Source organism: Mustela putorius, unplaced genomic scaffold, assembly GCF_011764305.1.
Source record: "Mustela putorius furo isolate JIRA1106 unplaced genomic scaffold, ASM1176430v1.1 tig00003845_pilon_pilon_pilon, whole genome shotgun sequence".
NCBI classification, from domain to species: Eukaryota; Metazoa; Chordata; class Mammalia; order Carnivora; family Mustelidae; genus Mustela; species Mustela putorius.
In genome coordinates this window covers 53,448,741-53,475,140 of record NW_025421998.1, presented here as the reverse complement: position 1 = coordinate 53,475,140, position 26,400 = coordinate 53,448,741, and the positions used below count along the sequence as shown (strand labels likewise).

The window sequence follows — 26,400 nt, the reverse complement described above, 5'->3', positions numbered from 1 at the left end:
TTCTAGTATTTGGTTACATTATAGCCCTGAGTGCTCCACTGACTTACCTAGTCATCTGGAGGGAAGAACTTCCAGCCTCGAGCATCTGGCTTGCCTTAAAGTTCTGAATAACTCATGTCTGTAACTTAAACCTCTTCCGCCGCACCCTTCATGATTTTCAGCGCCCTGCTCATCCTAATTTACTTTCCAGCCTGATCCCCCTCCTTCTCCCTGGATTTCTCTGAAGGCGTCCTGTCCAGTCCAACCTTCCTCGTACATAAATGCTATTTTCTCTCCCTAAAGGCTCCCCCCCCCCCCCCCCCCCCCCGCCCAACTGCTTCTCCGTGGATTCCGGCCCATGCCTGACGCAGGCAGAACGCCTCCTCCAGCAGAGCCCGGTGCAGAGAGGGATGCCACCTTCCTCTGTAACCCGAGTCACTACCCCAACTGTCCTGCACGATCATTGCTGGTGAGGGCCCTTCTGGAGCAGCGTCAGCTCCTCCCGGACAGAGACCACACCCAGCTCGAGCGAGCACTGCGCTGTCTGCTTGGACCCATGTTTTGCAGGTGCCCAGCATCACGGACACTTCGGGAAGGTCTACTCCAGATGTGGGCACACGTGAAAAGGCAAATGTCCTTTTAAAACGAAAGGCTGCAATTCAGGCCCCTCGTATGGATCCGGAAACAGAACCGTGTCATGATTCCAAGAGCAGGTTTTGAATACTATGCAAGTAAACTAGGGTTTCTTACTTTGAGCTGTAGCTGCACCCTGGCCAGAAAGAATTTCCAGCAGTTTTCTCTGGAGTCCACCATGCCTAGACCACGAACTTCATTACGAATCCCAGAAATTATGTTGTCTGCATCTTCATCACTGAACAGATCAGGGATTTCTCCTGCCCCCAAAGGAATGAGGAAAATTACTGAGAGACATTCACAATTCGAATTTTAGATAGGACTTTTCGGTGCTTGGAATGTTTTATCATACAAAGTTCAATTTAAAGGATAAAGAATTTGGAACCAGAAAGGTGTTTTGTTTTTGTTTTTTGCATTTACGAGACACACCCCCACTGAGGACCAGCTCTCTTGGACACGCCCACCAAGCTTGTCCTTGTAGGAATAACATTTACTTCACTGAAGGCTCCTCTAAGGCACCTCACATCCATAAGCAAACTAAGAAAGCGATACACCTCAAATTAGTTAGGTTTATAGGTTTCTCCCCAAAGACTGCCCCAGCAAACTCTCAAAGACAAATTATCTCTCTTTAAAGTTCACTGCAACTGCAGATAATTTGTCATTGGGGAAGATCTTTCAAGGAATGTGTTGGTTTAATCACCTGATGCCAGCAAGTCATTAATCAGCACGAGGAAGCTCTCATCTAGAACCTGGGCATCTGTCAGCAGGAACACAGTGGGCATGTTCTTGGCTCCAGTTCTGATGTACAAATTGGCAAGATCTACCTGTAAGGAAGGGAGGCCATCATTCATGTGCTGTTAAAGTGCTGATGCGACGTGGGGTGGATGTGTGTGAGGGCTGGGAAGAGCTCAGTAACTATAATGCAGGAGCTTTCCCTGTTCACACATCCTTCCCTCTCCGTGATCCCGCATGGGGGGCAAACAGCATGACATCACCTCCTTTTCTGGCATTTAGTGATGAACGCCATGTTCGTGGCTTAATGAAGCATAGGGATGACAATGGGCGGCTGACGGACAGCTCCCTCCTGAGACTGAAAATGAATTTGGTGACGTCCTTGCTGAGCAACGCAGTAAAAAGAAGACTCTGCTCATTTCCACAACTATTTCATTGAAAACGGTTTTATTATTTAGCTTTGTTTTATAATACTGAAAGCACGAGATTTGTTTTCTTTTTGGGTTGAAAAGTGGTCGCATTTCACCTACATTTCCCTTGCCACAAACTCTGAATACTATTTTATAAGTAACGTTGTGATGAAAAAGCCGACTTTTAAGAGCCCATGAGCGTTTCCTGAATAGGTTCTCATCACGTTTTATTTTTGTGATTTATCTAAAGTGGACCTGTAAAGGTGGTATCTTTCTCTCCCCCTCCAATGTAGGGGAGTACTTACAGTGCGGGACAGCAGGCGTGGTCGATACAAAGGAAAAACCACATCTGTTGTAAGCAAGTATTTAAACTATTTTTTTTTAAAAAGATTTATTCATTTATTTGAGAGAGAAAGAGCACACAGGGAGGTGGGGAAGAGGGAGAGGCAGAGAGAAACCCAAGCAGACTTCACACTAAGAGCAGAGCCCAAGGTGGGGCTCAATCCCACCACCCTGAGATCCCAACCTGAGCTGAAACCAAGAATTGGACTTTCAACTCCCTGCACCACCCAGGTGCCCCCTGTTGTAAACAAGTATGCAATAAAATATTTTCCGAGTTGGGTCAATATTTAACATGCTTCTGATAACTCATAGTGGGGAGGTCTCCCAACTTTTTCTTTGCTTACAGGTTTATATACCTATAAACATTTACGAATTTCATGATTACTTTATTTACCATGAAGGACAGAAAGAGAAATGTAACTAAATCCCCCAAAAGTTTTCCCTCTTGGTTGGGGAAGCCTTGGCCCAATCTGGGAGTCGGAGCTGACGTGGGAACGCTACCAGCTCTGGCTTTATCCACCAGGCAGGAGGAGGGAAGGGTTGCTCCCACTCCACTCACCCGAAGTTCTTGGATTCCAAAGCCTTCCGTCAGAGTGATCTGGAAGACGTCGAGGCCGCAAATGTAAGCCGCCAGCCGGGATAGGCTCTGCTTGCCGCTGCCGCCCACGCCAATCAAGAGCGCGTGACCCTCAGGGGTCCGAAGGATTCGGCTGATGCGACACCTGCTCAGAGACAGCACGCCGGTGGGAGCAGAAGACTGAAGGGCCCGGGGACTGCATCTAGTTTTTGTTTGTTTACAAATTTTTGACACGAAATCTGAGTATTTATTTTATATCTTTAGTCCTCGTTCATCTGCTTCCCCATGAAGCAAAGAGGCCCCTCACACCGGATGCCTAAGCAGCTGTCCCTGTGGAAATCACTTCTGGGACTCTCACTGCTTCCTACTTGTAGACAAGGCCCTTCTGCAAGGCTTCGAGGGTGACTAGCAAGAGAGACCCGAACTTTACCCAGGCAGCCTGTGCAGCAAACATCAAAGGGAAAATGTCTTCATGCTGGAAACTTGGGCTGCAGAATTACTTTGGAAAGACTGGAGTTTTTTAGGTCAATGAACATCTTACATGTGACTTACTTGATGCAGTTTTAGCACTTGCCTGTAGGATTCTTCTTTCCTTTGCACCAAAGCTTTGTCTGTCCTCAAGCCCTCTAGAAAATTTACTGAAGCCTTCAGAATCCAGCAAGGCCCACTAATCCCTTGTTCTGTTATTGAAGAGATTCTGAATGACTGAGCTACTGATATTATTGCTACATTTTACAGTTAGGAGTAAGTTGATCTTACCATCTCGGTTGAAGAAATAGGTCATAATTATGTTATAAATAATGAGAAAAGAAAACAACTGAAATACAAGCATACAGATACCCAAACGCAACAAAGGAGACACCAGGTTATTAGGTCCAGGTTGCTTTCCTCAAGTGAATGTAAATTTCCGGCCTTGACTGATAGGCCTAGATGACTCTTCACAAAAGCGCTTTGTGAAAAAGCAAGGTTGGGGTCACTTACACCAGGACCCACACATCTCAGCTGCAAACCATCAATAACTAGAGGTGGGTCATCGTGAGAGGCTGAGCTGGTCCGTGAGGGGGACTTCCCGTGACCACACAAGGAAACCACCTCAGGAAAGCCATAAAATACTACGAGGCAAATAAACCCCGAAGTTACCAGGCAAAGTTTTCCTTTGGATTTAATGGATGCTTTGAGGTTTGGGTTTCACCAGCTTCTCGAAGCAGCAAAGTTCCTTTCTATGAGACTTCAAGGGCACGTTCTGAGAGCACATCTCTAACCCTGAGCCAATCAGCTGAGAGCTCACGATCCCTGATCAAGGCAACAGCCTTCTGCTCGAAGGCCCCTGAGAAGCCCATGAGGAAAGATCAGTGGGAAGACTCTTGCCCTTGGGGCCAACTCTTTCTCCCGCCCCATGACTTGCGTTCACAGTCAGTGTCCTAACCCAAGCAGGAGCAGGGTCACTAATACTTCAATCAGCACCACAGTCATAGATTCTAACTACAAGCTGTATGTGTGCCATCGGCGGACTGCCGCTGGAAAGGGATTGGCGAAGCAATCAATACTTAGCATGCTTCCGATAACTCACAGTGGGGAGGCCTCCCCACTTTTTCTTTGCCACTCATGAAAATGGAACTTTCTGCCTTTCTGGTGTCTCTTCGAATTTCCTTCCTCCCATACTTCCACCTTTCTTGACTCATTTTTAACCATGATTTCATTATTTTAATCTTTGCCCAAATATCACTTGTGGGTAAGGCCAGCGCTGCTTTCCGAATATGGCATCCCCCCAAATTCACATATCAAAGTCCTAACCTCCAATACCTCTGAATATAAGCATATCTGGAAATAGGGTCTCTGAGGAAGTACTTGGTGAAGACAAGACAGTATCATTCTGGAGTATGGTGGGCCCCTTATCCACTACAACCTGTGTCCTGATAAACAGGAGAAATGCAGACCCAGGCACACACAGTGGGGGAGGGCATGTGAGGGCAGGAGTTATGCTGCCTCACGCTGGCAGCGAATTCTGGAAAAGATTCTTCCCAGCACCTGCAGAGGGAGCATGGCTCTCGGTCATCTCCTTTTCAGACTTCTTCCTCCACTGTGCGACAATAAATAGCTGTTTTTCTAAACCACCCATACGTGGTAGTTTGGTATGGCAACTCCAGTAAACTAATACAGCCAGTGACAAATCATGGTGACAAAGAGAAGGACATGAGGACGCACCCAGCTGTCCACCCAGCGACAGCAACAACGGCCAGCTGCTGAGACTCTTCCACAAATGAAGTCATTCCCATGCTAACATCTGTTGAAAAGCTTCTCACTGCACTTAAAATAAAATGGAAGCTCCTTCCTCTGGTTACAGGGAAATACCATGTCAGTAAGACCCGTTCTGGCATTTCCATGCTTGCCGAATATCGCTCTCTACTATTTCACCATTCTCCAGCCATGATGACCCCCTTTTCTGTTTTTGAACATTCAGCCTTGGGGCCACATAAAATACGCCCCTGCCTAGAATGTTCTTCCTCCAGATCTTTCCAGGCTTAGCTCCTGTTTACCATTTGATATTACCTCAAATGTCACCTCTTCATTGAGATACCCAGATCTTTTATGGGAATACCCATATTTATTTCTCAGAATCTATTTCTCAGCGAGACACGTCATTTTCTGCCATCTTGCTTGCTTGTGTCTTTATAAATGTTCATCGGCATCACTAAAATCTAAGCTCAACTAGAGTAAGGACTAGACTATCTTGTTTGCTGTTGTATCATCAGTACATAGAACAATGTCTGACAGCAAGGGGGCTATGGATGGTTGCAAGATCTGTGCACTGCACAAAGCACCCAGTCTAGGAGGTGAGACTGAGCCTTGTCAGTCAAGCTCTACATCAGGATAGTGACATCTGTCTCATTATCTGCCAAGAAAACATGCCCCCTTCTTTTTTAAATTTGTACCAGAGTAGCAAATGCCTGGCACTCCTAAGCAAACCTGCTTAGCATTCAGTAGGCACTCAATAGACATGCTTCCTCAATGACCAGCAGTTTCAGTTCATCCTGTTTCTGTTGGGTAGGAACCTTATGGCTTTGAGGGAGTCACATGCCTTTCTCTTTCTCAATATTCTTACCTATCAGGGCTACAGTGAAATAGAATAAATTTTTGGCTGTGTGATGTTTCAGAAAATAGTACACTGGCCTCAGACATGATTAAGATGAGGACGTAACTGAGAGAGACACTTGCGGTTTCATACTATATGGCAAACAAGAGACAGGCGACGACCAGCTAGGAGTACTGAGTACAATCCGCAGAAGCACGATGACTGTGGAGACCTCGCCATTTTTACTCTGTGAAAAAGCATCAAGACTTCTCAACTCACACATGCTGCATGGCGTCTTCAAAGAACACCAGGGGCATGACAGCATTCAGCTCATTGTAGCTGTCTAAGGCCTCTGTGAGCACCGTCTTCAGCACCTCCCAGTCCCTCACCGGCAGGTAGCACGGATTGGGGTCGCTGTGAGCAAAGTGGCAATAGACGAGGGGCGGCTGAAGCAGCACGGGACTGTCTACACCCTGCAGGAGAAGGGAGACAAAGATCCGGTCACGTCAGCCATCCAGAGCACTTCATATGGAAGCACAGTGGCCCATCAGAGGAAGGACCTGCAGGTCAGTCTGAGTTGCTGGGCGGAACGTTCCCAAGTACAGATTGGGTACATTCTGGAACCCTGCCTGCTCCGGCAGGGTCAGCACGTGCACAGTTCCTTCACATCCTTAGCTGACTCTGCCCCAACGCCAGACTGACCAGAGTGGTCCGACCACAGTGACCGCTGACATCCCACACACTTACTTCAAAATATTTACAAGCCGTTTCCAGCATTTTTTTCTGAAACAAATTACAGTCCTTTGGGTCTACCAGTTTGTCTCCATACACGCGAGAAGATTCGTGTAGCCACAGGTGGGTTAAATCATTCGGACATTTTAAACATTCAGGGGAAGCAAATAAAATCCCCTACAAGACAAGAATGGGAAGATTTAAAAATTCGGAAACTGATGACATTCCACAATATTCTTCTCCTTTAACACTTTAACTGTATACTAAATTCAGCAACTTAAGTTAGAAGAAGTACTCTAAATAGAATTATTATAATAGTAGTTTTACTCTCTGATAAGTAACATCTTAAAAACTGACTACCATTAGACCCAGTTTCGGAAAGTAGGTAAGACTGTATCTCACAAGCCACCAAGGAAATAAGTAGCTCATTGGAGGACTTGCATCTATCAAGTCTCCCAGCCGATGAAGTTTCCCAAATTGAAGTACAAAGAGCGAACATGAATGTTAGAGGATCAACATTTTTTAATCCTAAAACCCTTTGGTATCTGTCAATCTAACCCTTCCATTTAGCAGATGAAGAATATGAGACCAAAAGTAAACTGACTGAAATCACGTTTTGTGGGTAGATCCAGAACTAGCCCCTGAACCATTCTCACTCCCCACCCCCTGCCCACACAGAGGGTCAGTATCTCGGATTCATTGGGACCCACTCCTTCTGGAGAGAGTCAGCTGGCTCTGGACTCCGAGGAGAGCACAGCAAGGTGCAGGCGAGTAGTTACAAAGTTTCATCAGCTGCTGGTGTGAGGAGTAGCTGCCAGAGGCCATGAACAAGCCTCTGATCCCTTGTCACCTATTGCTTTCCTTCCCAAAATCAGCTTTGGGGTGTCTGGGGGGGCTCAGTCAGTTAAGCATCAGACTCTTTCAGCTCAGGTCAGGATCTCGGGGCCAAGTGATGGAGCCCCATGTCGGCCGCCGTGCTCAGCCCAGCATCTACTTGAGATTGGATTCTTCCTCTGCCCCTCCCCCTGCCTGCTCTCTCACGCTGATAAATAAATTTTTTTTTTTTTTAAATCGGCTTTTAAACAACACTGTAACGAGCAGAGTTGTTGCAGGGGTGCTAGAAACAGCAATGAGAATGAGTGAGTGGTCCATGTTCTCAGGAACCTGCTGTCTGACACAGTGTTAGGGTTTTAAGGCATTTGCAGTGATTTAGAAAAGACGCTTACAAAAATATAAAGAAGCAAAAATCACCAAATCTAAAGAAGTCTCCTGAAATTCTCCACTACCTCTCTCACAAAGAACCTCAGGTCATAAATAGCCCTCCAACTGCTTTCACTGTAGAGGGTAGATCACGCCAGCTCACTTTTTATTTTTTTAAAATTCTGGTTTCAATTCCCTCTTTGGAATCTTCTTTCTAAACCAAATACAGAAACATCGTCCTTTTACCAGCTAAGTCTATTAAGAGTCAAGGTCAAGTCAAAACAACCTAATGGTGTAAGAAATGGTGGTTTCTCTTGAGGTATGTTTAAAAATGATATTGTATAAATAAGAAAAAATAACAAATGATCCCCCTCCCTTGGCCCAAAAGGAGGCACTCTGATGTTTACACAGAAAGGGAGTCAGACTCCTGCCCTTGCTTCTGCAGTTAAGTCTCTGCACAACCCGAGGGAACCCACTAGTCCCATCGGTAAAATGGGAATAAACCTGCCATACAGACTTCTCAGAGGAGTTTATGATGCCACAGTACACAGCATCACCTTGAACTAAGTTCCATAACTGAACAACATTAATATTACCAGAATCATTCCTCCACCCAAGATGCCACCAAGAACCCAGAGCCACCAGGTACCTGGAAGACGTTTGATAGGTCTCTCAGATTAAAGAGGTAGTGGAATTTAACAGCCGTGGGTAAAAAGTTATGCGTCATCATCTGATGGAACCTGATTGTTGCCTGTATCAAAGAGGGCCCACTCCTGAGAACTGATGGGCCAAAGGCTTGCTGCTGAAAATGGAAGTTAAGAATTTGGCTATAGATGGTTTGCAGCGCCTCCAAAGATGGAAAGTTGAATGCAAACACAGTGAAATGTCTCTGAAAAACAAAAGAAATCTAAGAGTTACGTATAATAGGGTTTATAATGGTACCATTAGATTGCAAACAAACAAACAAAAAAAGCCTCTCCCCTCTCTGATTTTTTGTAATCCCTTCCCGCATTCCATGCTCCCTGCCGTGTCAGAGTGGTACCTTCCTCTCTGACTCTGGGCCTGGCTATAGGATTGAGCCCCCAGAGTGAGGCGGAACTGACACCGCGCCAGTCACTGTCAGAAGCCTGTGTGTTTCCACTTGCTCCCTTAAGGCCCTACCTTCGCCATGAATTGTGCAAGCCTATTAATGGGTGAGAGACCCACGAAGCTGAGCCACCCTGTCCTTACCACTTTAGTCAAAGCCACCACAGCTTCGATGATGGAGAGTCACCCAGTGGACCCCCAGCTGATTCCAGATGAGGGAGTAAGCAACACTTACTGTCGTATACTGTTGTTTTATGTATGTTACAGGTGGTGGGGGGTGTTGTTATTAAAAGGTTATATGCACATACAAAACATGCACGTTAATATTTTTATCAGCTTTATTCCTTATTCCAAGATGTGAAAACGAGCGAGGCATCCTTCAACAGGTGAATGGGTCAACAAACTGGTACACAAATATGATGGATATTATTACATAGTGGTTAAAAAAAAATGACCTATCAAGCAAAGAAAAGATATGGAGAAAGCTTAAATGTCTATTTAAGCCAAGTGGAAGAAGCCAATCTGAAAGGACCTCATCCTATGGGATTTCAACTATGTGACATTCTGGAAAAGGCTACACTATGGAGGCAATGAAAGGACCAACTGGTAGACAGGGGGTCCGGAGGGAGGGAGGGATGATCAGGAGGAGTCCAGGGGAGCTTCGGCACAGTGAAACTACTCAGTCTACTATTTTCATGGCGATACCTGGCATTCTGCATTTGCCAAAACCCACAGAATATACAACACAAAGAATGAACTCTCGTGTAAACTTTGGCCTTTGGTCAATAATAATGGATTGAAATTGGTTCATCAACTGTAATAAAGGCAGGACACTCATGCAAGATGCCCATAATAGGGTAGAATGAGGTAGGAGGAGGGGGAGAGGGTATTATGGGAACTCTCTGCAGTCCTTTCAACTAAAACTGCTCAAACAGTCTGTAAACCTGTACCTGCTCTTTAAAAATCGTCTATTGGAAAAGGCAAAAGCTACTGAACATAATTAAAAGAAACAAAAACATAAATAAAATTAAATTTAAAAAAGCTTACGCACTTCACCAAAAGTCTGGTAGGAGCCTTAGTCTGTAGGAAAAGCATCAGGAATCACAGTCTACAATGTGTGAGGTTTTTCTTTGGGCCAGTTAGGAGCCGGCAGGACTCCACCCCTACCTGGAGTCGAGGATTGATTGTGGAGCTGCCCACCCTCAGATTCATGCAGGCAACATACTGACAGCTGTGCACTTCTCGAAGCATCACCTTCTGTCTGTCATACCTGAAAGACAGCCAACAGGACCGTAAGCCCAAAACCCGAAGATGACAACACAACAAAACCCCTCCGTTTATGCAGGACTTCCTCATACATGGTCTCCTTCGATCTTTATAATCACTCTGGGACGTTGGGCATGTTAGCCTCAACTCAGAGACACAGACACCAAAGCTGAGGAAATGGAAGTCTTCACAGCTCCTCTGATGCCAGAATCAATACAGCGAGCTCAATCAATACGTGCTATTCCTGCCTACGGATTCCCACGGGACCCTGTTCCCGGGGAGGTTGGGGGCCCTCCTTCTAGGTAACGGAAGGAATGGACACGCGGCAACACCCAGACATTACCTAACAGTGACATCTCGCAGAGTAAGGTCAGGTGTTTAAGTACCTTAGTGCGAGTTAACAAATCTGTGAGGTCAATGCTTCAACTAGACAGTCATGTTTCTAAGACACTTTTCAATCCAATTTGTCCCAAGATACAAAGGGAACCTACTGCACTTATGACAATGAAAAGGGAATCTAAAGTGAAACCCAAAAGTTATCCCAGAAAATGCTCCTCAAAAGAAGAAGAGATTGGGGTAATTTTCTTCTTCAGAACTCACCCATAAAATCAATAATTAGATTTCAGGAGAGAGTAAGACACAGAGGACTGCTTACCAGTGTCCGTAATCGATGTGCTGCCGAATCAGAGCATGGGGCTGCACTGTGCCATAGGGGTCCACTTCAGGCATATTCATGTCGTCAATGAAATAAACTAATTTTTTATTTCCTCCTGGACCATAGATACGACCAGCTTTTTTCTCTAGAGGTTTCTCAAGAATTCCTGGAACAAATGCATCATTTTGCCCACCTATCAGACAAAATGTCACTTTCTGTCCTTTGTCTTTCTTTTCCCTCATTTTTCATCTTCTGTCCATTTCATCCACTCCTAAGTCTTCAAGTATTAACTGCGCAGGCTGGTATCAGTGATGACCCTCTGGTCACTGACTCTATGTCATGCTTTTCTGCCAACCTCCCTCCTACTGGCAGAGCTCACCTCGCCTCTCCTTTCCTGGATAGTCAACATCTGACATAGGGCATCACACTGGCCAGCAATCTGAGGACATGTCACTGTTGGTCTGTACGCTTTGCTCCCCGAACGCACTCTAACCCACAGCCTGCTCCCTCAGTCCTTCCCTATCCCCTCTACAGGACCGTCTATGCACAAAGAGAGTTCCCAAACCTCTCTTCTTGGGCCATCCAATGGCACAAGTGTAAGGAAGGCTGTACGTAGACTCTATCCTGTGCACACATTAACTTACATTTCTTCGTGTGCCGCAGTGACTTGTATGGACTTGAGAGAAAACCATGGGGATAGGAAATCCTGAACCGAGTGTGTAAGATACAGTGTCTCATAGCTGCTGACTCTCCAAAAGACTATGAATAGCTGGAGGACAAGAACGGGTTCATGACTATATTCCTGATGACGACCACAACAAGCCATTTGTTAAGTGAATCAAAGAACAAAGAAGTGTATCATGAATAAGTTAGCAAAGCCATCTTCTAAGCAGCGGACTTGGCAGTCTAGCTCCAACGCACCACTGCAGCCTTTCCCTATCTTCTACTCCATCCCTTTGCAATTAATTCAATTCAATTAATTGAATGTCTTCTGTAATTTTCTTTCCTATGTTTGCTTACACTGATTTTTCTTTCCCAAATCCCATCTTTGCCTGCATACTACCCCACTGTGATGGTCTGAAACCCAAACCTTCTTTCAAATACACTGGTCTCTTTTCTGTGCTAATAGGCCATGTCTAAACCTTACACCAATGCCTTCAGCCTTTCAGCTATTATCAAGATGAACTCATCGCACAGTCAAGTACTTTGTTCAGTTATGGGATTGTAGCCCTCAGCTTCCATTTACAAGTGATAAAGTGATCCCTCCTTCTGCATCTGTGAATGAAAAACATGCGCAGGACACAACACCTTGGAAAAAATAGATAAATAATATAGATTTGCTGAAGAATTAAATGAAACATCGCCAAGTTGGATTTTTTCCCTGCTTCACTCATGAGATCAAGGAAGACAAACCTCACTAAGAGATTACAAAACTAACTCTTGGCTGAGTAACTAATGGTGTCAGTAAGAAAATGTATTAATACTCTCTACTGATAAAGCTAGGAAAACAGTAACAACATATATTCAAGCCCATGCGTGTGCACGGATGCATGCATGTGCACACACACACACCACAGTCAGGGCAACTCAACAGGTTTAAGCAACTACTGGATAATAGGGAGTTTCACTGCCCCCACCACCAACACAACCCTGGCACTCTCCTGGGCAGTGACCGCTCTGCCAGTATCAGCTCTTTCTACACTCTCTCCACTTCCCGTGTCTACTTAGCTTACCCTTCCTAACTCAGAGTGCCCCAACGCTGTGTGGTTCTTTTGTTTACACCGATACGTTTATTCAAAGGCTAAAATTTATTCTTACAATTTTCCTAAGATTTAATTAGCAGTACATGGCCTGGCATTTCATCAACATGGTTTTAAGGAAGTTCTCCTAAATCAATCCCTTACTTGAAAAGGTAACCAGGGCACTCTCCCTTGTGCTATGGCTCCAGAAAACTGATTAAAAGTGACCAAAGTGTATAGTGGCAAAGCAGTGAACACTGTTGATGCCAATTCTTGCTGTTCTTAAAAGTAATAACCCTTTATCTGATAGGATCTCACTGATATGTGGACTTTGAGAAACAAGACAGAGGATCATAGGGGAAGAGGGAAAAAATATGAAACAAGATGAAACCAGAGAGGAAGACAAACCATAAGAGACTCTTAATCTTAGGAAACAAACTGAGGGTTGCGGGAGGGGAGGGGTGAGATGGGTGGGTGACGGACACTGGGGAGGGTATGTGTTGTGGTGAGCACTGAGTGTTGTGTAAGACTGAGGAATCATAGGCCTGTATCCCTGAAACAAGTAACACACCATAGGTTAATAAAGAAAAAAGAGTAGTAACCCACATAAAGCCATTTGTGATATAAAAAGCCAAAAATCATAATATTGAAACAAAGTATATTTTACCCCAATTAGTGGTAAGCAAAAATTCATCTGAGGCCAAAGCCAAATGTCTAAAGCCGAAAGAAAAGCAGTCTCCCCCTCCGGCTACGTGCCGCAGCCTTGACCATTTCTGATGCCTTGTTCCAAAAATATAAGCAGGAAGAAGACTCACTTTGCAGAGCTGCAGACGTTGTGTAGTAGTTCAAAGGCACATGGGACACGATGTAATCCTCAGAGAGACTTGCCAGCGTGTCGCTTACAAAGGCTGTTTTTCCCACCCCAGCATTTCCTACTAGCATGAGGGGTCGTCTTTTCTCAAGCAGCAACTCTACGAAATATCGGAGACGAGTTGTTTCTGATGTGGGAACCACAACTCTCTGGGGTAGGGTGGAGAGAACAGAATGAGAGAAGTCAGAAAGAGAGGCATTCCAAAATTTTCTATCTTAACAGACACAGTCACTGGAGAATTGAGACCCAATGAATTCTTAAGTCAAGTTCACACTCAGTAGGGGAGATCTTACCTGATACTCAGTTTTGAATTATCAGAGTTCAGACATCGTAGCTTGAGGAGAGCAACTGGGTAGTGCCATCAAAATGCAGTAGTATAAGCAACAGATCTATCTTTTCCAACTTAAGTGTTAGCCAAAGCCCCCAATCACAGACCTCGTGTTAGGCATACAAGGGAATCCAATAAAGGTTACGAAACTGTCCACCACTCTCTAGGAGCTGAGAGAACATTCGAGAAGATAAGTCGCACATAAATCAAAGTTGGGAGCAATGCCTTGGCCGGGTAAGATTAAGTGGCCTAATGATCAGGGCAGAACTTACACTAAAGGAGTTCAGCATGGGGAGAGACCCACTGGTGGGAAACAGTGATGTTAAGTGAAATATTCCTAAATGCAAAGTACATGTTGAACACATTATGTATTGTTTTGTTAAAAATATCTTAATAGCAATCCTTATGTTTTGAAAATTGGTTACTTATTTATACACTTCATGGCTTCACAACAAATGTGAGGTGGCTTAGGGGAATATAAGAAAATGAAGAATGGAAATAAACAGCAGGTTCAGGGAATACGGACTAATACATAACAACAGGTAGAGAGGTAGCAGGCATAGACATGCAAGAAATAGAATCCTGCATGGTGATTAAAACAGAGTTGACATTTCTTGCATTTTTGGAGGCCAAATTAAAAAGGAGGTAAAAAGAACACTTGCAAGATTCAGACTGTTCTTAAAAAACAATGAACACCTAAATTCTACAATATATTCTCCCCTGTTTGGTTAGCATATACTGAATACAATTGAATATTTTATAGATCATTCAGGATCATTTTCATGATTATGAATATTTACACTAGAATTCTGTTTTATTTTACTTTTATTTTAAGATTTTTATTTATTTATTTGACAGACAGAGATCACAAGTAGGCAGAGAAGCAGGCAGGGTGAGGAGGAAGCAGGCTCCCCACGGAGCGGAGAGCCCGATGCAGGGCTCGATCCCAGGACCCTGAGATCATGACCTGAGCTGAAGGCAAAGGCTTTAACCCACTGAGCCACCCAGGCACCCCTAGAATTCTGTTTTAATTTGGTGGTAATCTTGGGGCCTACTGAAAGGCACAGACTGTTCTATGCTACACCAATCAGAACCAGATGACTGCTTTTCATCAGAGTTACATTTCACAATACATTTTTTTTTCTCCTTTTTGGCTCTTCCTTGTCTTCAGGTGCCTCTTAATTTGGCTATTAGCTCTGCTCTCTATACATTAATACCAATAATTCACACTTCCTGACAGCTGAGTATGTGACAGGTATGATGTTAAGCATTTCATACACTAGGTCATCTGATACTCATAACTCATCTACGACTGGGGTTGTGTTGTGATTTTCATTTCAGAGATGATGAAACTGAAGCTTAGAGAACACCAATAACTTGACGAAGGTCACAGCGAAGTAGTAAGTGGTGGTATTTGGATTAAAGCCCAAGCCTGTCCAGAGCCAGCAAGAAGGCACGTCAGGACATGGATTGGCCACACGTTACTCCATCCATTGGCACTCCCATTTTTCATATGTAAAAGGGTTATCCATAGACTATGCCTTAGAAAGTTGTTTTAAGGGGCGCCTGGGTGGCTCAGTGGATTAAGCCGCTGCCTTTGGCTCAGGTCATGATCTCAGTGTCCTGGGATCGAGCCCGGCATCGGGCTCTCTGCTCAGTGGGGAGCCTGCTTCCCCTTCTCTCTCTGCCTGACTCTCTGCCTACTTGTGATCTCTCTCTCTGTCAAATAAATAAAATCTTTAAAAAAAAAAAAAAAAAAAAGAAAAGAAAGTTGTTTTAAGGATTAGTTAATCTACATAGAGCAATTAGAAAAAGGTCTGAGATAGACTTCTATAATATTAGCATTGTCTATTACTATTGACTCAGTATGGTTCTCTTCCAATATGTTAAGAAGCGGTTAGTGGACTAACCATGCTTGGTACCACTGTGTGTAAGTCCTAATAAGTTCCCTGTGGAATAAAAGGCATCGCTGACCAGATGCATCAGCCTCGCCATACCAGTTCTTGGTCTTTGGTTAACAAACTCTCAGCTTTCAACCAGCTAGGTAATACTGCCAGGTAGGTGAAGTGCAGGTCAATTAAGCAAAAGCAGATTTCACAATTTTTCAGGCAATTGGAACAGGCATGGTTGGCTGCCTCCTAGCACCCATTTCTCCATCTCCCCTTCCTGTCTGAGCTCCCACTTTGTTCAAGTCTCCGTGCTTCCTCCATACACACGTGCTCCAAGGGAAGCTCAACCTGGCTCCCATGGTACTGTGAAGAGTCATCAAGGCCAATCAGGGTAGCCCAGTAGTCTAGCCTGAGACAGGTTAAGGGTGGCATGTGAGCCCTGGAGTATTAGATGCTCAAGGGGCGGTCTGCTCTGGTGCTTCTGAGAAGTATCCTCACTCTTAATGAAAACTGTATGACAATGTGGCTTTTCCTCTGAAGGAAACTCCTGGGGCAACTAGAGCCCACTTCAGACCAGGAAGGATACTAGTCTTAAAAATGATGCTGGTGTTAAGAGCAGAGAGCTGGAAAGATCCAAATTCTTGGTGATATCACCAAGTCACAGAATTAATCAGTCTTGGGGCCATCCTACATCTGCTTTCTTGTTCATGAAGTCTCCTTGGGGTTAGGTTTAATGGGTTGAACTGTGTCTTCCCAAAATCCGCATAATAAAGCCCAAAATCCTAGTGCCCCATAAAGTGACTGTGTTTGAAAACAGGCTCTTTAAAGAGATGATTAAGTTAAAATGAGGCTATTAGGGCGGGCTCTACCCCTATCTGACTGTTGTCCTTCTGAGAGGAGGAAATTTGGACAGACTTGAAGACAGTGCTCAGGAAGGCACACACAAAGGCCATGTGAGGACACAGCAAGAAGGCGGCCATCCTCAAGCCAGGGAGAGAGCTCTCAGGAGTAACCAAGCCTTCCAACACCTCAATCCTGGATTTCTTGCCTCCATAAAGAACTGCAAGGAAATGAATTTCTGGTGTTTAAGCCATCCAGTGTGCGGTATCGTGTTAGGGCAGCCCCAGCACACTAAGACAAGTAGAGTAGGGCCCCCAAAGCGAAGACTGGTGTCCTCATGCAAAGGGGAATTTGCACACCCAGAGACACACTTGGGGCAAATGCCATGTTAGGACTGGAGCTGTGCTGCCACCAGCCAAGGCACCCCAAGATCAAGAGCAAACTCCAGACAGAGGCCTGGAATGCAGGCTCCTGGAGACCCTCAGGAGGAACCATTCCTGTGAACACTTGGTCTTTCACCGTCTAGCCTACAGCTCCAGGAAGTGAATACACTGGGTCTTGTTTCACACTAGCTGCTTAGTTAATACCATAGAAACCCTGTATATTCTATTCATACAGTGCTACCGGAAGCACTAAGCTTCCATGTGAATCCAAATGTTGAGATTTTAAGAAGTCTAATGAAAAGGAAATGAGATTGGGGCAGAAGAAGATGACCGAAGAATCAGTCAACATCAGAGAAATGTAAAACAACGATTTATGAAGAGAAATAATGAAAAAAAAAAAAAAAAGATTCTCTTTGATTTGCCATCAGCCATGAGGATTTCAAACCTTTGAGTTGAGGAGCTTAAACACTATTTTATGGCTTGGGGGGGGGGCAGTTAAGTTCGACAGGAAAAGTGCTAATAAATTCACAATATGGTCAGATAAAAGAATCATTGGAGCTAACAGAAGTAGGTCTTTGATTTTTAATAAGACACAAAATTGCTTTTGTGTCTTATTAAAACAGTTATAATAGACTTAGGTAGACATTTTTTTTAAAAGTTTGCATAAACTTAAGGGCCATCTCAGTAGTTGTTCCTAGAACTAAGATTCTTCTCTCCCAGGCAATATGCTATATGCTCGACCATATCAATAAAAATGTCTCAAAAGGCAGGACTGGTGAGCAGAAGGACTGCTCAAACATGAAACAAAAAGGCTCAAAGCAGCACAGTGTGGCTTGAAAATTTCTAGGTTCCATCCACCTACCTTCAGAGGGACCTCTGGATCCATAGTAAATGTGGGGACCTTCTCAGCCCAAGGCAAGAACTTCTTAGTTTTGTGGTCCAGATAATAATCGAAGATGGTCCCCTGGGATGGAAACTTCACTGCTTTCATCTCTTTATGCCACCACCGACTGAATTCAGCTTGAGAGTCAGAAAGCTAAGAACAACAAGAGAAATCCTTAGGCAGACCTAGAGGTAATTCTGAACACATACGAAGCCCCTCCAAATCCCGCTGAACACAGTTATTTGCAGTTATAACACAGTTATAATTACAAATGGGCTAGAGTAACTGACCCAAGAAAAATAAATAACTAGAAGTAACTTATAATGAGTGATAATATCAGAGAGGCAGAAAGCTATAATTGCCATACATCCAAAAGGTACAAATTTTCTGGAACAATTATTAACTTAAAAAGCAAAGTAAGGTTAGGTGAACCTTCGACTACCCCTGGGTTATTTAATTTAACAATGAGCTCTCAGGCAAATTACCCTCTAGCTCCAGTGAGATAGTGTTTCTCAAACACTGGTGTTGATTTCTACGAATATTCACATCAATTCTCGATAAAGTAGGAAAGATAAGAACAAAGGAACACTTTTTTAAAAAACTGGTAACATTATTTGATTTAAATACTACCCTCTATTTGAGCATACAGGCTTCTTGGAACTTTTGCTGTTGAAATAGCTTTTCTTTTATAAAATTATGGTATTCCTTATGGTCATTATTTATAAATGCCCTTATTTTGAAAAGCAAACATTGGGTAACCCTATTTCATCCCTTTAAGTCACAGAACAACCTGGTAGAGGCACTTCTTTACCTGCAGGATCCATGACCACCCTGAGCTTGGGGGATCTCTAAGAACAGTGTGTGGGAGTGGCCACGGCACTCAGCAGTCTTAGACTTTTCAAGACCTTAACTCCCGTTTTTCTCCGGTCACATGCTTAAAACTGCTTTTTCTTTGGTATCCTACGTCCTTGGACTATGGCTGACTTCTTGCACTGGGCTGATTGCACACATGAGCAGAGACAGGAGGGCTGGAGAGCAGGGGTGTGTGCTGAGGGCAGAGAAGGCTGAGGAGTCTTCACAGGCAGAGCTTGCCTCCATCTGCCAAACACGCTGAGCTCACGCTCCTGCTCACCACCACTCACGGGTTCATGAGTCCAGGCTCGTGTGAGTTGTTTTCAAGCTGGTGGCATGGCTACTTTATCTCCCTACAAAAGTTTGTCTTAAATCAAATCAGTTCCAAAGGCCAAACACCTGGCAAGATTCCCTGTAGGCAGAAGATCTAGGACGGGGACTTGACATCAAAATTTCTAAACACTACATCAGCAAGATCATTTTGGTAAGACATCTTTGACTCTTCAGTGCACTCAACTACAGTGCATTTGTTCTAGACTGGGGAGGAAAGCCAACAGAGTGTCTGCCATCACAGAACTTACGGGGAGATAGAAGCAGAGACCGGAGGAAGTAGAGGCTAAGCCGATAAACGCAGAAAAAAGCAAGGGCTGTGAAAGCAGAGTTTGCTCTAATGGAGAGTAACAGGGGTGAATCTATTGTTATTTCAGTTCTAGTTCGTTAACGTACAGGGCAATACTGGTTTCAGGAGTAGAATTCAGTGATTCATCACTTATGTAGGACGCCCAGTGGTCATCAGAACGAGTTTCCTCCCAAAACCCACCACCTATCCAGCCCATCCTCCACCCGCCTCCCTCCATGAACCCTCAGGGTGTTCTAAGAGTCTCCATGGGGGCACCTGGGTGGCTCAGTGGGTTAAGCCATTTCTCCGCCTCCTCACCAAAAAGGGGTGAACCTATTTTAATTGGACGTTCAGGTGGGCTTTCTTTGAGAACTGGTACAGATTAGGGAGAAGACAATTCCAAGAAGAAGGAAGAGGTCACCATGGGTGAAGATCCTGTGGTGTGAAAGACCTTGGGTTCCAGAAATGGGCACCGAAGCTGGCGGAAGCATGTGGGATGTCGGGGGTGGCGGGGAGAAGGGGTGGCTGAAGAAGCAGGAAAAGACTGGCAGGACCAAAGATCCAGGGGCCTTGTAAATAGTATTAAATTTTTCACTTTATCCTAAAAGCAAATGGAATCCATTAAAGTGTTTTAAACTCTCAAGTGTATCCTATAATTCAATTTACATTTTAAAAAATCGCTCTGGCTGCTGAGAGGATAATGGATTATGGGGGAGGTACAGAAGCAGACCAGTGAGGCTGTTACCTTAGAAGCCAAGTGAGAAGTGATAATAGCAGTTGATGGGAGCTTGGGGAGAGCTGATCAAGACTTATTTTGGAAGCTGCCTGCAATGGCCTGGCTTAAGAACACAGGAGCCGAGCCAGCATGCTGCAGTTGGAGAGTGGCTCAGACATCACCTGGGCATCCTCAAGCAGGCTAAGTTTTGGCTCTTTTGTAAAAGGGGAGGAGGATAGTTGTACTTATACATAGAGGTTTTATTTTTTTGAAAATTCAGGAAAGTAGCAAACTCAGAGGCGTAAGCACATTCTTGGACATCCAGCTGGCACTCAGATTTGTTCAACTAATAAAAGGCGATTTTAAGAGTATTTCTTTCAGCTTTCCTTCATGTTTACAACTTAACAGCCTCTACTTTGAATGCTTCGTAGTGAGAGCCCTTCTGAAGATGTGAAGGTGGTGGTGATGATGAGGAGGAGGAGGATGAAGGAGAAGAACCTCATTCAGGGAGAAGAGTGTCTGGAGGAGTGAGGGGGCCACTGCGGTGGCCCAGGGCCCGGCCTGATGGACTGTGGGGAAGGCAGCCATGTTTGAAAACTGGAAAGACAAGAAGGCAATCAGCTGGGAGGGAAGTCGTCAGGAACAGAGAGATTTCCACTGTCCACATTCTACTCACACAATTTTACCTGGTTTATATCCTAGTGAAGGAAAAACCTTGGGGAGAACCCTAGAAAAAACATAAAAAAGCATGGGGGGTGGGATAAGAGGGGGGAGATTCTGCCCACACCCTCCATGAAGGAGAAGCTCACACATGCTGTAAATTGTGCCTGAGAAAGACCACACGAAGTCACCCAATGCCAACTCTTGACTCTTACTCAAAGCAACACAGGCAGCTTTGCTTTAGAAAGCCCTTGGATATTACAGAAGGAAATGTGGGATCAACATCAGGTCGAGCAGGCCAAGTGAATTCCACGCCTGTTTATAGACATGATTTACAGTGACCTAGTGACAAGAAGCAGAACTGGCCCACAGGTTTAAGCAACCTTGTATCTGAGGGCCTACAACAAGTCAACCAGTGGAAATATGGGGCCCTTTTGGCTGTGATGCCTTCCAATTTAAGTGGAAATATCTGGCAAAGTCAGGAAGATGGGTGCCATCTATTTTTAAGGCAAAGATTCAGGGCTACATGTGGGATCAGTTATGACCGTGAGGGATCCTGAGGTATCCTCGAACGGGTGGCCTTTGGAGATGTACACAGGCGTGAATCCTGGTGCAGTCATTTCCTATCAGCATAACCTTGGTCAAGTCCCTTTGTCCCTCTGAGCTTTATGCACACCATGAAGATAGCTTACGCAGCTACTGGAAATGTTACATGGCAAAATCTACATACAGAGGAGGAACCTGGTGGAGATGAGATGTGCCATTTTCTAGCACTGAAACACTCCCACTTTGCACCTGAGTAAGTCTCATGTGTGAATATGCACCTATGCACGCACTCGAGCAAGCTCAAGTGTTTGTCCAAAAGAAATGAGCAGCCATGGACAAGCTCCTCTAGGAGTGCTGGGCAGGCATGGGAGCCTCATGCTCGGCTGAAGGCAAGACCCATGGAAAGGATCTCGCCTGAGTTGAGTCTGGTTCCCCAATAACTACTCCAGGGATAACGTAAGAGACTGATTAGAGGCAAGGGACCAGACACAGGGAAACTGATCCCAAGGTTCTTACAGGCTGTATACTGAATGTGCCCACCCCCACCCCCCTCCCCGACATTCCTATTTTGAAGCTCTATCCCCCAATGTGATGATATTTGGAGATGGGGCCTTGGGAGGTAATTCGGTTTAGATGAGGTCATGAGGCTTGGGCCTTTGTGATGGGATTAGTGTCTTTATAAAAAAGACATCGGAAAGCTTTTTATTGTTTTCTGTCATGTGAGGACACAGCAAAAAAGCAGCTCTCTGTAAGCCAGGAAGAGAGCCCTTGCCAGAACTTGACCATGCTGGCACCCTGACCTTGGACTTGAGCCTCCAGAAACAAAAGTGAATTTCCGTCAGTTAAGCCATCCAAGGTACGGCATTTCGTTACGGCAGCCCGAGCAAAGACACTGTGACAGCCCAGGACAACCTAAAGATGATACATTCCTGAATGAAGGCTGTAGGGATGGGGAGGTGGGGACAGACCTGACAGGTATTGTGTGACTGAAAGGATCTGCTGACCACTGGATACAGAAGTAAAGAAGAATGGGGTCTCCTGGGTTTTTAACTCGAGCAACTGGAAGGAATGTGAGTATTCCCGAGGATAAGAAAGGGTGAAGACAAAGAGCCAGTTTGGGGGTGTGGCCAAGACAGAGCTCTGTCTTTGGCTCAGGGAGCAGGACTGGCCTCTGGAAGAGCACACTGTTGGCGCTGCTCCCCCAGGCAAGTGGAATCACCGACCCCTGAGCTCCCAAGAAGATGTGGGGCAGCGTCAGCCCAAGTTAGAGCTACCAGCCTGGACGAGCTTGCCTAAACATACTGGCTTATAAGAGAACAGGGCCGACGGCAGAGGTTTATGATGATATTAAAAATAAAAAACCAACAGGGATCACATTACAACCCCAAGTAAAACTGGTTCTATAAATTATTTCTGTGTGCCATCTCAAAACATACCTGATCTTGCAACAGAGTGCCTCCAAACGCCCAGATACAAGCAAAGACAAAGTAGACTTCATAAACCTCTTTTGGGCTGTCCAAAGGTACGTTGTCAGGAGTCAACAAGCATTCCAGAAGGGTACAAATTGTCTAAAGAAAAAGAAATAGCTATTCACTCAGGGCAATAGCTCCTTAATAGCAGAGTCAGGTCACAGGACATACTAATCAATCCACTTTCTCCTTAAGAGATTATAGAATTTTCCCTAATCTGTGACGTTGAGACAGACAAAAATCACTGCATTGGTTTTCTAAGTCAACAGTGGAAAAATATCTGCCACTTCTTTTTTTTAAAGATTTTATTTATTTGACAGAGATCACAAGTAGACAGAGAGGCAGGCAGAGAGAGAGGAAGGGAAGCAGGCTCCCCACTGAGCAGAGAGCCCGATGTGGGGCTCGATTCCAGGACCCTGGGATCATGACCTGAGCCGAAGGCAGAAGCTTTAACCCACTGAGCCACCCAGGCACTGCCACCTCTGCCACTTTTAATGAAACCGAACTTCTAAGTAATCAACTATTTTTTAAAAAGGACTATTTTATCCAATTTGTAATCACTATAATAAACATGGGTACATACAGGCACAAAGTCAAGATAATGGGGAATATATCTAAGCTCTTTTTTATTAACAGGGAGTCACAGCACTACAGAGTTGTCTAGAGCTCACATTTTCACTCAGTAACAAACTTCAGATACCCTGCCTTCCCAGTAAGGGTTGCTCTAACGTACGAGTGGGAGTGGACGCATAGGACTCCACTTGACAGAGGCATTTATTCGTTTCCTTCCTGCTGGACATTTAGATAACCCACTTTCCCTTAGTGCTTTGGCAGCAGGTTTTTCCCACCTGTTGTATAAACTTAGAAAGACAGACTGGCAGCCTTCGCCTGTGACTTTTTTTTTTTTTTTTTTTTGGAACACCGAACTAAATTTAACCTTGGAAGAAACACTATTCAGGAACTTGCCCTTTACTCCCTCCGTGTGAGATGGCAACGAGCTGTTGGTCAGAAACACAGCCTGAGTTGAGGATAATCAGGTCGGTGAGGAGGGGAACATGGCTGCTTGCAAAGGCCTTTCCCAAAGGGAACAATAACCATCGTGAACATGTTTTCGAGCTACTTCTCTGAAGCACAGGTGTAGGGGTCACACAGCAGTGGTGTCCCAGACTCTCAGAACTCCTGGAACCTTTCTCCTGGCTTCTAGAGGCAGCCTGAGATCTGATCACTATCACACAGACAGCAACGCAAGCCACTACAGAACAAGTCAGAACTACACGTTGTGTCTCTCTTTCCCAGCACCGGAAACCAGGGAAAAGCCATGGTAACACAGGAAAGAGCTCCTGGAAGTAATTTACAAAGGTTTTCAATTTGAAAAGTTGATCGCCTATTGTATTTTTCAACCTTCTGTCTTGATTTCTATTATATTATATAGTTCCATATCTGCCAATTTAATCCCTCCAAAGATATAAAAATCACCCATTTCGTATCGAGAAAAATAATGTAAGACGGTGAGGCTTTGCTACTTCTGAGTAGAAGCCTTAGTGCTGTATGGGACTGTTAAAACCAAAACCAAAACAGGGACTGGAAGATTTCAGGGGGTCCTCATCTGCTGATCTGGGGACTTGACTAACTCATCATTTCTCTGTTTTCTCCCCAGTGCAGTACTTGGAAAACACTTGGAGCTCTGTGTCAGCAATTACTAACGTCAGACTCTGGTGTATATTATGAAGGAATTAATATGATTAACCAAACTTAAAGCAAATATATGTCGGGCAGCAAATATATGGGTGGCTCAGTGGGTTAAGCCTCTGCCTTCAGCTCAGTTCATGATCTCAGGGTCCTGGGATCAAGTCCCTCATCGGGCTCTCCGCTCCGCAGGGAGCCTACTTCCTCCTCTCTCTCTGCCTGCCTATCTGCCTACTTGTGATCTCTGTCTGTCAAATAAATAAATATTTTTTAAAAAGCAAATACATGTCATTTATTGGAAAACAGAGCACATTAATTTCTTAAAGTAGGCATTTGAAGGTGTTCCCCTTTGTACTCATGTTCATCTCAAATTTTGTCCTTGCAAGTAATCCCAGAAGAGAGACTACTCTATAAACAACTGCTAGAAAGGAGCTGAGGACAAAATGCCATTTCTGAATACTACAAAAGGAGGAAGTGAGAGGCAAAGTCATATTAATTCCTACTGACCTATTTTCACACTAGTCTTGAATGAAAAAATTCACACTACAGAGAATCACACAAATATATAAGTCAACTCGAGAAAGAACACAGTCATGCTTTTGCAAGTACTACACCAGAGGAAGTCTAATTAGGCTAACCACATAATTAATTCATTATGAATAAATTCAGACCTGCTTTCAGAAATAAATTATACCTCAGATAATTACTGTTGAAGACTATCGTTTACTTAATTGGTGTGTGAATTATCTAAAAACCTGAACTTTCTCTTCTTATTATGCTTGTGACTCTTTCTAATTTAGCTTCAAACAAATCTGGTAACAGGAACTTAAAGGTATCAAAGTACTCTCACACCAATTTTGTTCCTAGAGAATAAAAAAAAAAAATGGATTTCTAATTGTAAATCTTTTGTGAAGTTTTCTACTTGTAAAGGCTGGGGGCTGTTTTTCTTCATGCTGAGATTAAGATCACAACCTTCATTTCTGTGTGTTGCGAATTATTTTCATTTGCTTCCATGACAACCTATCATACACATACCCTTCAGTCTTACCAGGGGTCTCAGACCAAGGGTCAGAATAGACCTGTTCCTGGAGTATTAGGAACTCCCCCCGGAGACTGCCCTGACTTCAGGAGTATCTGGGGAAGGGGGTGCACAGGAAAGAAGAAGAGCATGGGAGGGCCGGGGATGGTCAGCTCGGAAGCTTTCTCCTACCGCCCAGCTTAGATGCTGGATTTACTGTAGTGAAAAACATACTGAGCCCCTTCTCTGGGCCAGTTACTTAGGAGACAGAAAAATAAATATGCCTGTTACTACCTTGTTCTTCTTAGTCTATTCCAATATACTTGGAGGAACACAATGATTAAGTAAACACATACTTGGCCCCTGCTCTGTGCGAGGGAACTATGTACATTTCTGGGGACATAAAAATAAATACAAGGTGCCTTCTGGCCTCTAGTTCACAGTCTCATGAAAACAACCGGTCTGTAAGCCCGAGTGATAACAGAAGTTGATAGGTGTGTCACAGAGGTTTGCGGAAAGCCCCGGGGAACAAGGAGCTGGGGAAAGAGAAGTGGAGCCACCTGACGACCCCCGCAATCTTTGCCTCATTTTTTATTTTTCATTTATCGTATTTTTCATTTTTCAGCAGAGCAGCTATTACACTGACTGCTGTATCTTTTATTTTTCATTTTTTCAAGTAGGCTCCACACCCAGCATGGAGCCCAACACAGGTCCTGAACTCATGACCCTGAGACTAAGACCAGAGCTGAGATCAAGAGTCGGACGCCCAACCGACGGAGTCACCCAGGCACCCCTCTTTGAGTCTCCTTCCTCAAGCAAACAAAAGCTCCTGCTGCCTCTGTCAGGCCACACCACTGCATCAGGACCAGAGCGTATGATGGTGAAACCAGAGCCAGACCTGCACCAGGCTGTTCTCCGGAATTGAAGTGATGGTTTTCAAGCTTGTTCTCAGCTTATCCAAGCAGGCAGGAACGTATTTATCAAAAAGAATAGTTAAATTGGCCTTTTCTGATTGATGCTGCCTTCTATCTATCCAACTGGCCACATACCTGAAAAAGAACACAGAAAAGCTTTTATTGAACATGAGGCTTGAAAAGCTGAATTTCACCAACTCTGAACTCCCCCCCCGCCACCCCTCCACCCAACACAGCTTGATGCCACCCTTCGGGGACATGTGTAGTGAGTTCATTCTATTTCTCAAACTGCAAATATTTTTA

The 26,400-nt window shown here is 44.5% G+C and overlaps 1 protein-coding gene across 2 annotated transcripts in view; it reads right to left on the bottom strand.

Annotated features, from left to right (window-relative positions):
* The window catches only part of DNAH11 (dynein axonemal heavy chain 11), a 321,410-nt gene that overhangs the window by 136,540 nt on the left and 158,470 nt on the right, over positions 1–26,400 (bottom strand). For both annotated transcript variants that reach the window (XM_013051673.2, XM_045062769.1), the window contains 12 exons: positions 26,082–26,232; positions 22,447–22,578; positions 17,598–17,771; positions 13,240–13,444; positions 10,686–10,851; positions 9,932–10,034; positions 8,328–8,567; positions 6,494–6,655; positions 6,026–6,219; positions 2,656–2,818; positions 1,313–1,436; positions 730–872 (listed from right to left, as the gene is read on the bottom strand). In XM_013051673.2, coding sequence (XP_012907127.1) covers positions 730–872; positions 1,313–1,436; positions 2,656–2,818; positions 6,026–6,219; positions 6,494–6,655; positions 8,328–8,567; positions 9,932–10,034; positions 10,686–10,851; positions 13,240–13,444; positions 17,598–17,771; positions 22,447–22,578; positions 26,082–26,232 — 1,957 coding nt within the window. The remainder of the gene's footprint in view (positions 1–729; positions 873–1,312; positions 1,437–2,655; positions 2,819–6,025; positions 6,220–6,493; positions 6,656–8,327; positions 8,568–9,931; positions 10,035–10,685; positions 10,852–13,239; positions 13,445–17,597; positions 17,772–22,446; positions 22,579–26,081; positions 26,233–26,400) is intronic.